The sequence below is a fragment of the Camelina sativa genome, chromosome 5, assembly GCF_000633955.1.
Source record: "Camelina sativa cultivar DH55 chromosome 5, Cs, whole genome shotgun sequence".
NCBI lineage: Eukaryota > Viridiplantae > Streptophyta > Magnoliopsida > Brassicales > Brassicaceae > Camelina > Camelina sativa.
This window is the reverse complement of record NC_025689.1, coordinates 5,872,883-5,884,220: the sequence shown is the minus strand read 5'-3', so window position 1 is coordinate 5,884,220 and position 11,338 is coordinate 5,872,883. Positions and strand designations below refer to the sequence as shown.

Below are 11,338 nucleotides of genomic sequence, written 5' to 3'. Positions count from 1 at the left end.
TTTAACCCGACTAGTAGATAATTATCTTTACCCCTTCATTTGGAACTTGTTGCAAGTACAAGAGTTGATGAGAATGATACGAAAGAAAACTAAAGCCAAAGGCATGTGTGTGGTGTAGATGCAGTGAATACAGCTATTGATTTACGACCAACTTTGAACAAAAGAATCATGTGATTACTGATTACTTATGATAGGACCAACACAAAAAAGAGTTTTAAGACGATGAGCTGTCACCTTCTCATCTTCTATTATTCTTGATTAGTACTTTTGTTTTGTTTTGTTTTGTTTTCGAACAAACTTACCCCTTCAATAATTGACCAACACTGCTATCATACAATAATTGATCAACAAGAGGACTTGTACCACACGGTTTTGTTTCCTATGATAATTTTAATTTTCTAGAACCTTGATGATTATAATATATAGATCACACTCATTATTCAATCCTAGTAACATTGCCATGCTTATGTTCATATAGGGTTAGGGGCGAAAAAATTGGTTTTATTTCGTGTTAAAAAAATTTAAAAATGATATATATATAATAGATGATTACCCATCAGAAACGTAGATGATATATACTTTTAGTTGTTTATATATTTATATTATTTTGTGACTATGAAAAAATCATCTACATATATATAAATTATCTGATTGCTTGATACATTGAATATAGTTTACATTAAATTTTATATAAATTTAAATTGTAAGTGTGATTGTTTATATATGGCAGCAAATTAGTCATTTTTTGGTTCTTTGAAATATTGAATACTCCCTCTGTCTCACAAAGATTGAAGTTTTAGAGAATTTTCTTTGTCCCAACAAGATTGATGTTTTGAATATTTTTAATAAATTTTTGTTTTAATGATTACTGATGCTGTAGAGTGTATGGAGTGTAAAAGTGGGAAGGTGGGAAAGTGAAAAAGTATTAGAAAAATAAATCATATATTCTCTCTGTCTTAATATGTGTGTAAAATCCTAAACTTCAATCTTTGTGAGACAGAGGGAGTAGATATTAACAAAAACTAAGCAAAACAAATGTAAAATATAAACAAAACATAAGTAAAATATTTTTACGTATGTATTTTATAATGTATTAGATGTTTGAAAGTAAAATTGAAAAACCACATGAAATTAAAGTTGAAAATTTTCAACCACACTAACAAAATGCTAATGTGACAATAAAAATAGATGGCATGATATTTGAGAGACTATTTTATTTGCTATTATACATTAGCATTTTGTTAGTTAATTAATAATATCTTTTCGTATAAATTTTTAATACAAGTTTTCAACTTTTATGTAGTTTTTCATTTTCCTTCAAACATTTAAAAAATTATAAAATACTTTAATAATGCAAATAAAAAATTATGAAATATGAAATAAGAAGAATTAATAACAAACAAAATATTATAGATTTTTAAAATAAAAAGCGTAAACACATTTTCAAACTAAACACATAAGCTAACTTAAAAAATATATTTGACCTTACAATTTTTTTGTATTATGGGGCCTTGAGCAAATGCCCTTTTCAATATACATGAGGAACGGCACTGCCTAGTAATTAAGTTATGAATTTTTGACTCTATTGTACCCTGGTAATTTATTATTGTCATTAAATCAGTGTTTTCTTACTGCTTGACAACTAAAACTGAAAATCGAATCCGGATTTTGATAGTTCTGTAATCCTAACATTTGAGGATATCCACTCTACATATATGGATACAAACTTATCCTACGTACTCCTATATCACTTTGAAGTTTTAGGTGACAAGTTTGACGTGTGGAAGTAATATTTATCATCATTGTATCACAATTCACAAGTACATCAGTACGTGTACGTGTGATTGGGCATCTTGAAAATAACCATTTGGTCCTTTTCGCAGTAATGATTTCATTGTTTTCGTTCCTTCCTATGAACGGTTGCGATGCCACTTTTGTAACTTTAGTGATTATTGAAAAAAACAAAATCCAAAAATTTAAAAATATACACTGATTTTCCCAATAAACCATTTTGAAAATTTTATATCAAACCATAAATATTAATTAAAAAGCTTAAATTTTACCAATCAATATATGCAAAATGCAGCTGTAAGTTTTGAAATTAAAATAAAAAGTAAAAAGATAATGTTAAATTGCACTCTTGTTATCCGTTATCCTTTAATATTCACTGTTATCTTGAAAATTAATATACTTGCACTGCTATTTAACCTCAAGATTACCTTCCAAATAGAATTAGGTTTCATATAATATAATTAGACTTTAGTGCTCCATCTGATTCACAAATAGTGTCATTTTGACACCATTCACATCAATTAAGAAAAGATAGAACTATACATGTTTGTCCATTTTTAATAAGTGCCTAATGGTTTAAATTGAATGAAAATGAGCTTTGGGTTAAGAGGTAAATTAAAAAATTTAATGTAAAAACACATTAAATTGTAAAATGATACTCTTTGTAAAACATGGAAAAATCTCTAGAATAACACTATTTGGGAGTATTAATGATTTTTTTTTTCTTTTTGGGTAAAAATATTAAAGATATCAGTCTCATATTTACCAACTAATAAATATGATTTTTCTAGATTGAGTCAAATATAATACATCAAGATTGTTCTCTAAACCCAAAACCTAATCTGCTCTTCCTATACTAAAATATACAAGATGGATATTGCTTTCGTTACATTCATAGTCCTCGCTTGTCTTGCTGCCATTCTTCTCGTATGTTGTGTCATCTCTGGTTGCAGCAATTGCGGAGAGGAGACGTATCTGTCCGATGCTTTTGATCTAGAAAATAGTCAAACGGGAACAAATGATGTTCCAAGTTTGACCAACACTGGCCATCATCAATCATCATGATAACATCAACAATGACGGTCATCACAACATCATCATCACAGCATCGTTAATTTTTCGATGATGTAGCTTGTAGATTTTTATATACATAGTAATTTACAGAACAATATTCAATTTACTTTCGTTTTTTTATTCTTTTTCGTATATTCAATCGTTTGTTATCAAATAGATGTAGAGATCGAGAAAACGCAGAAAACAAAAGAGGAGCAAATTGTTTTTTTGATTTCTATTTGGAGAACTACACAACTTTTTGTTTGTGTTGATGATACAAATACAAAAATAAAAATGAACGTCGAGAGAGGTTCTCAACACTATAAGACAGTTTCTTTACGTACTCTACAAGAAACAAAGTTACAAGTCAAGAAAAGAAACGCCGATTTGTTCCTTTGAAATCAAAAGAGTGTCGTTTGGCGACCGATTCTTCTTGGTAAGCCAAAGTTTTGATAAGATCTGATCTCTCCATGAACTGTAGCCGTTACAATCACCATCCCCCAAGCCGTTGGCTGTACAGTGTGTGGACCGTGGCCACCACCGTCGAACCACGACCATGAAGATAACCTTGACGATGTGTTTATCGATGGGGATTCCCCAAACCTTGATGAATGCTGCTCTGAACCGTTCATACTCGACGACGCGCTGCAGCTTCCCAGCTCCGGTCCCGCCTCTTCCTCTGGTTGCAGAGGACTTTGCGTAGCGGCTTTCTTAGGCATTGGAGGTAACCCCGGTTTTTTATTGCGGTTGGATGTAGTTGGTGCTGTCGCCGAGTATTCTTCTCTTGTTGGTGAGCTTGTGGAGGATGAAGGCTGGCTTGAAGTTGATATGCGCTTTGAGTGGCGTTTAGAGTGAATCTGAACTGGTGGTGGCTCCCCTCTAACATGACCGTGCCAAGGAACCGCGGCTGAGACATCTTTGCAGTGAAAATGTTCGTGAGATTGTGTTGTGACTGTTGATCTTGTTCGGTGACTGTCGTTCTTCCACAAGTAAACCTGAGAGTCTTCGCTCGCACAGATTATGTATTTCCCGTCTTGGCTATACGAAGCAGAGAGTTGGCTGCACGTGTTTCTAAAGCCTGTCAACAAAAAGTATCAGTTTTTGTTGTTGTTGTTAGCTCTCTGCGTACTGGTGCTTGTAGAGTATTTACCTTTGAATTTGTGAATAACTTCAGAACCGTCTAAAATTCGAATCCGTGAATCAGCTGATGTGACAAGAACTTCGGATGGATTCACCGGGGAAAACTATATAATGCATCAACTTGTAAACATTTTATGGTGTTTGTTTACTCAAGTCTTAAAGAGGAGTTTTGGTTTTTAAGGACACGAACCTGAAAACTAGTGATCTTCCTTCTCGCTTGTGATTTCTTATTGCTCTGAACATCAATCTGACTAGTTTGATTTAGCTTACAATCTGTTCTACAGAAGAAGAAGAAAAAAAAACGCATAGCAATGAAAAGGAGTATTCAACTATAGGAAGTGATGTTTTGAATCAGAAAGAGCTTAGGAAGAACCTTCTGTATCGTAAGCACGGCAAATTCCTTTATGTGACCCGATAAGTGCACCCTTCAATCCGAAAAAAAACCAAAATGTCCATCATTAGAAAACAGCAATGGATTGGATTTTAAAGACTACTGCAAGAAACAGAGCAAATTACCTGACCGTCTGGAGTGTAACAAGCAGCAGTGACCATTTCATGGAGATCACTCCATTCCACAACATGTCGATCTTGTATGCTCCATATCCTTATCTTAGCGTCAAGTGATCCACTTAAGAAATAATTTTCATCCACTGGACTGAACTGAATACATGTCACTGTTGAATCAATGTAAAAATGGTCAAAAGTGTATGCAGCAAAATTATAGCCTGACTGGATAAAAAAGATGTGTATCTCACCGTAGTCATTGTGGGCAAACAATTTGAGACATGTTTTGGTTTCTAGATCCCATAACCTGACTGTTTTGTCCATGGAAGACGAAAGAAGAAGCTGAGATTTAGACCATGACAGATCCAAAATAGCATCCAAATGACCTTTCAAAGAGCAAACAGGCTTATCAGAAAAGGAGAAGACGGTTTCAGGAACATGCACGTAATCCGGAATGTGATTGCTTCTTCTCCCCGAGGCACTTTTCCCTTTCTTTTTCTTGTCTGTCATCTCATTTCCACCACATGATCTTTCCCCAGACGAGTCACAAAGCGAAGGATGAATAGGAGTAAGACTCCCTTCATTCATAGACATCAGTTCACATTCTTGAACCTCCCACACATGAATGACTCTATCAGCTCCTCCACTCGCAAGATAATGAGCATCTTGACTAAACTTGATAGTCCAAACCGCACCTTCATGAGCTTGAATCTCTTGACACATATGCAAAGCACTCAATTCTTTATAAGACTTCCCTGTAGGTCTCACTTTCACCCACTCATTAGCTTTACCATGTTTATTACTATCTTTCCCTTTCCTAGGACTATCCGTGGAGGTGCTTCCATCGTTTCCATCTTTATCCGCAACACGTAAACTCATGGAATGAGCAACACCTTTAATGTTCTTCAACAAGGCTGCTCCTCTTCTCTTACTCAACCTCACACTCTTGGAAAGATACGAATTAAACTTCCTTAAATCCATAATAGGTTCGTAGTTAATCCTGTTCACATTCTCTCTACGCATAAGCTCTTTAACCACAGGTGAGTAGCCAACACATTTCTCAAACTCCTCCAAAGTTAATTGCTTCCCTGTTTGTAAATCACTAAGCCTATTCCACATCCCATCTTCATCATACTCATTCACTATAAACTCTTTCCCTGTATCAAGATTCTTAATCAAGAAAAACGCACCAACCGCTGACGTCAACGCCTCTGAACCACCACCACCAACGCGGGAAGCCTTACCGTTACGACAAACAGCAGGGGGTGATTGTCTGATCGGAGTTTGGTAATGACAAATCCTCGTCCGTGTAGCTCCAATAGCAGAATAGGTTCTCGTGAGTCTCTGCTTTGAGACTTTCCCTAAAATCTCATCTTTCCTCCTTCTCTCAATCAAGAACCTCTCGATATCAGATTCTGATCTCGACCTAGCAAGCATAACCGGAACGTTGTCATGATGATGATGATGATCGTGATCTTCAATCTCCGGTTCACCATTCTTAATCTTACCCTTCATCTTCATCTTTTTATTATCTTCACCGTTACTAGCAGTAGCAGCGTTAGAAACAACGCGGCGGATGGAAACAGCAGCACTGACCATATCTTTATTGCTAGCAAGTCCCATGCCGTGGAGAAGACGGCGACGTCGTTCAGAAATCGATCCGGGAGCAGCCATCCAGATATCGTAATCAGGAGACATGGACGGCGTACGGAACTTTCTAGAGGCGGTGGTTAAGGAAGAGACGGCGGAGGAGAAAGAGAGACGACAATCGTCGAAATCTTCGTCTTCGTCGTCGGAAGAAGAGGAATTAGCAACAGACATGTCGAAAGGTAAAGCAGAAGAGAGACGATCATGAGTTTCGAAGAACCTTTCGTCGTCTTCGTCTTCTTCGAAATCACCTAATCCTTCCCAGTTCATCGTCATTGTTCTCTTCCGATTCATTTTGTTGTTTCCTCCGTTTCTTTCTTCCATTTGTGTTCTTCTTCAACAACAACAAACGAATTCGAAAATCTCCAGAAATTGAATTTGAGAAACAGATTTTGATTTTTTTTTTAATTCAATTTCAGAGGGCAGCGTTATGGAAGGATGGGCAAATCGGGAAATATGGGGGAAAGTGTCGAAGACGTGTTTGCTCTGTTTGTAAAAGACATTTCATCTCTTCACGTTCATAAAAATTAAGATCTTATTTTCAAAACAGAGGTCGTGGATGCATGTTTTGCTTCCGTCATACTTCAACAAATCTAATTTACGTTTGGGGTTCTTTGACTATATAATAATACGAAATAAATCATATAGTTGATGTTAGACTTTACGTGTGACCCAAATCTTTTTATAAATAAATAACACTAACTTTAAGGTTTTTTTTTTGTTTTATATCAACTAGGATGTCGGCCCGTGCGTTGCTGCACGGTAAAGTAAAAATTTGAAATAATTAACATTGTTAATTCTACATTTTGAGTAAAAAACGAAACAAAACATTTGTTGTATTAACACATTGGAACTTTATATAAACAAAGAGTAACAAAAACAAAAAGTTGTGAAATAAAAAGGTGTAAAAATTAATATGATGTGATATTTGAAACATTGAGGTACAACAAAGAGGTATAAACGTAGAAATATGAAATAAAAAGGTGTAAAAATAAAGGATAGATGTGATTTTTGAAACATGGAGGTACAACAAAGAGATGCAAAACTTAAGAAGTGTAATTTTTGAAAGATAGGGACACGACGAAAAGACACGATTAATAATATGCAACTGTTGGGATTATTAATAATTTTAAACCGTTACATGGAAAAGTGGAACTAATCTCATCCATTGGATTAAAGTTGACACAAAAAAGTGGGTTTGCTATTATATGTTTAAAATTTTTAAAAAACACTTCAATAAAACAATTCTTAAGTTTTACTTATTAACTTGTAAGTTTTAAAAATACTCAGTAAACAATTTTTCGAAACTTGTTTATGTTGTCTAGAAAAGTTTCTATATAATAATCAAAGAGGTGTAAGACATAGAGGTGTGAAATAAAAAGGTGTAAAATTTAATAGATGTGATATTGAAACATGGAGGTACAACAAAGAGATGTAAACAGGGCCGGCGCAGTAGATATTTATGCCTAAAGCAAAATTTTTTTTTTTGAATCCTCTAAAGACAAAAATAAAATGAAAACACAAAAATGCATCAAGTCTGGTTCGAACTCTCAACATATAAAACATTCAAACATGTGTTAACCACTACACCACAGCACACTTTTGAAATCTGATACCCTTACAACTTATATATTTTCGTGATGCTTAAAGCACGAGCTTCACGAGCTTTAGCCACGGGCCGAACCTGGATGTAAACATAGAGGTGTGAAATAAAAAATGTGTAAAAATAAATAGATGTGATTTTTGAAACATGGAGGTACAACAAAGAGATGCAAAAATTAAGAGGTGTGATTTTTGAAAGATGGGGGTACAACGAAAAGACACGATTAATAATTTGCAACTGTTGGGATCATCAGTAATTTTAAACCGTTAGATGGAAAATTGGAATTAATCTCATCCGTTGGATTAAAGTTGACACAGAAAGTGGATTTGCTATTATATTTTTTTGAAAAAACTTCAATAAAACAATTCTTTAATTTTATTTTATTAACTTGTAAGTTTTGAAAATACTCAGAAAACAATTTTTAGAAACATGTTTATGTTGTCCAGAAAAGTTTATATATAATAAACAAGAGATGTAAAACATAGAGGTGTGCAATAAAAATGTGTAAAAAAATTAATGGATGTGATCTTTGAAACATGGAGGTACAACCAAGAAATGGAAACATAGAGGTATGGAATAAAAAGAGTGTAAAAATAAATAGATGTGATTTTTGAAACATGGAGGTACAACAAAGAGATGCAAAACTTAAGAGGTGTGATTTTTGAAAGATGGAGACACGACGAAAAGACACGATTAATAATTTGCAACTGTTGGGATCATTAATAATTTTAAACTGCTAGAAGGAAAAGTGTGTGCGGTTTTTGCTAGATTGAAGTTTATATCTGTATATTTTCCATATATTAGGAATTGATTTCCCACTTATGTCTATGAATCGGTATCATCATGTTCTTCAATCAACGACAGCGAAAACAAAGTCGATGTGGTGAAACATGTGATAACAATATCTCACCTTTTGATGTTTTCTTCTTTGGGTTAAACACTAATTTTAGAAATTACTTGCATTTTCTTATTTTTTGGCAGATTCCAGATCACTCTAAAAGTGAATGTTATACATTATGTTTTTAAAAAATTGTATATACAAATTTGTTAGAAAGGCATCAAAGACTAAATAAGTTACCTTTAGTAGATCTTTTCTTTCTAACTTGACTTGTCATTTGGTCGTGCTTACGCTTTCTAGAATTTGATTTTGTGTTGTCACAAGTATGTCTGACTTTTTCTTTGACACTCTCTATTTCCATGCTAATTTATAATATTTCTATATATTATCAAAATGTTTGATACCCAGAAAGTTAAAAAATTAAAATTCAACTAAAATTTTAAAAGCTTTATTTACAAAAGAATGGAAACTAACCTGGATCATTTATATCTAATGGAAATCCTACATATAAAAAAGGATTTTTACATTTATACCATGTTTGTTAAAAAAAATAAATAGGTTAAATAATAGAACATATATAAATTTATAATTATACCATGTTTGTTAAAAAAATTTGGCTTAGCATCACTGCATATCATCGTTCCTCTCGTGATTTGGTTTTGGTTTTTCCAGAAAGTCAAAAAATAAAATATGCACATTGAGAATTAGAAAGATTAGCCATGCAAAAAATTATAGCACGCGTATTTATTCAACGGATCAAAAACATGAAAACCGGAAAGGCTAAAAATATTGAAGAGTATAAAAGTTTACAAAAATAAGATTAATGTATGAACTTAGTAGTGTCGACTAACAATAATAATAATCTAACCGAAGAAGCACTACAGGTCAGCGAAAATATTAAATTACCTTGAATTAGAGATTGATGCTTGTTAGTTGAAAAACACTTCAATTAAACAGTCTTTTAGTACTCAGAAAACAATTTTTAAAACTTATGTTGTCCAAAAAAGTAAATATATAAGAGGTGTAAGACATAGAGGTGTAAAATAAAAAGGTGTCAAAATTAATAGATGAGAAACATGGAGATAAAACAAAGAGGTGTAAGACATAGAGGTATGAAATAAAAATGTGTTAAAATTAAGAGGTATGATTTTTGAAAGATGAGGGTGTAATGAAAAGACATGAATAATAGGTAAAACAAAGAGATGTAAGACATTGAGGTACAACAAAGAGGTGTAACACATAGAGGTGTGAAATTAAAAGGTGTAAAAATTAATGGATGTGGTTTTTGAGACCAAGAGGTACAACAAAGAGATGCAAAGACTAAGAGGTGTGATTTTTGAAAGATGAGGGTGCGACGAAAAGACACGATTAATAATTTTAAACCGTTGGACTAAAACTGGAACCAATCTGATCCGTTGGATTAAAAATTGACACAAAAAATGGGTTTGCTATTATATATAGATGAGAAACATGGAGATACAACAAAGAGGTGTAAGACATAGAGGTATGAAAGAAAAATGTGTTAAAATTAAGAGGTGTGATTTTTGAAAGATGGGGGTGTAATGAAAAGACATGAATAATAGGTACAACAAAGAGGTGTAAGACATTGAGGTACAACAAAGATGTGTAACACATAGAGGTGTGAAATTAAAAGGTGTAAAAATTAATGGATGTGGTTTTTGAGACCAAGAGGTACAACAAAGAGATGCAAAGACTAAGATGTGTGATTTAAAAGGTGTAAAAATGAATGGATGTGATTTTTGAAACCAGGAGGTACAACAAAGAGATGCAAAGACTAAGAGGTGTGATTTTTGAAAAATGGGAGTGCGACGAAAAGACACAATTAATAATTTTAAACCGTTGGATTAAAACTGGAACCAATCTCATCCATTGGATTAAAAATTGACACAAAAAAGTGGGTTTGCTATTATATATAGATGAGAAAAATAGAGATACAACAAAGAGGTGTAAGACATAGAGGTATGAAATAAAAAGGTGTTAAAATTAAGTGGTGTGATTTTTGAAAGATGGGGGTGTAATGAAAGGCATGAATAATAGGTAAAACAAAGAGGTGTAAGACATTGGGGTACAACAAAGAGGTGTAATACATAGAGGTATGAAATTAAATGGTGTAAAAATTAATGGATGTGATTTTTGAGACCAGGAGGTACAACAAAGAGATGCAAAGACTAAGAGGTGTGATTTAAAATATGTAAAAATGAATGGATGTGACTTTTGAAACCAGGAGGTACAACAAAGAGATGCAAAGACTAAGAGGTGTGATTTTTGAAAGATGGGGGTGCGACGAAAAGACACGATTAATAATTTTAAACCGTTGGATTAAATCTGGAACCAATCTCATCCGTTGGATTAAAAATTGACACAAAAAAGTGGGTTTGCTATTATATATAGATGAAAAACATGGAGATACAACAAAGNCATCCATTGGATTAAAAATTGACACAAAAAAGTGGGTTTGCTATTATATATAGATGAAAAACATGGAGATACAACAAAGAGGTGTAAGACATAGAGGTATGAAATAAAAATGTGTTAAAATTAAGAGATGTGATTTTTGAAAGATGGGAGTGTAATGAAAAGACATGAATAATAGGTAAAACAAAGAGGTGTAAGACATTGAGGTACAACAAAGAGGTGTAACAAATAGAGGTGTGAAATTAAAAGGTGTATAAATTAATGGATGTGATTTTTGAGACCAAGAGGTACAACAAAGAGATGCAAAGACTAAGATGTGTGATTTA

General features: G+C 33.3%; 1 protein-coding gene across 1 annotated transcript; it reads right to left on the bottom strand.

The window, feature by feature from the left end:
• Nucleotides 3,120-6,611, bottom strand: LOC104785724 (WD repeat-containing protein 44-like). Its single transcript, XM_010510992.2, has 6 exons — nucleotides 4,740-6,611; nucleotides 4,501-4,658; nucleotides 4,358-4,409; nucleotides 4,175-4,257; nucleotides 3,995-4,088; nucleotides 3,120-3,922 (listed from the first exon to the last, which is right to left on the bottom strand). The coding sequence occupies exons 1-6, from the start codon at nucleotides 6,457-6,459 to the stop codon at nucleotides 3,246-3,248; spliced, it is 2,784 nt and encodes a 927-aa protein (XP_010509294.1). The 5' UTR covers nucleotides 6,460-6,611; the 3' UTR covers nucleotides 3,120-3,245.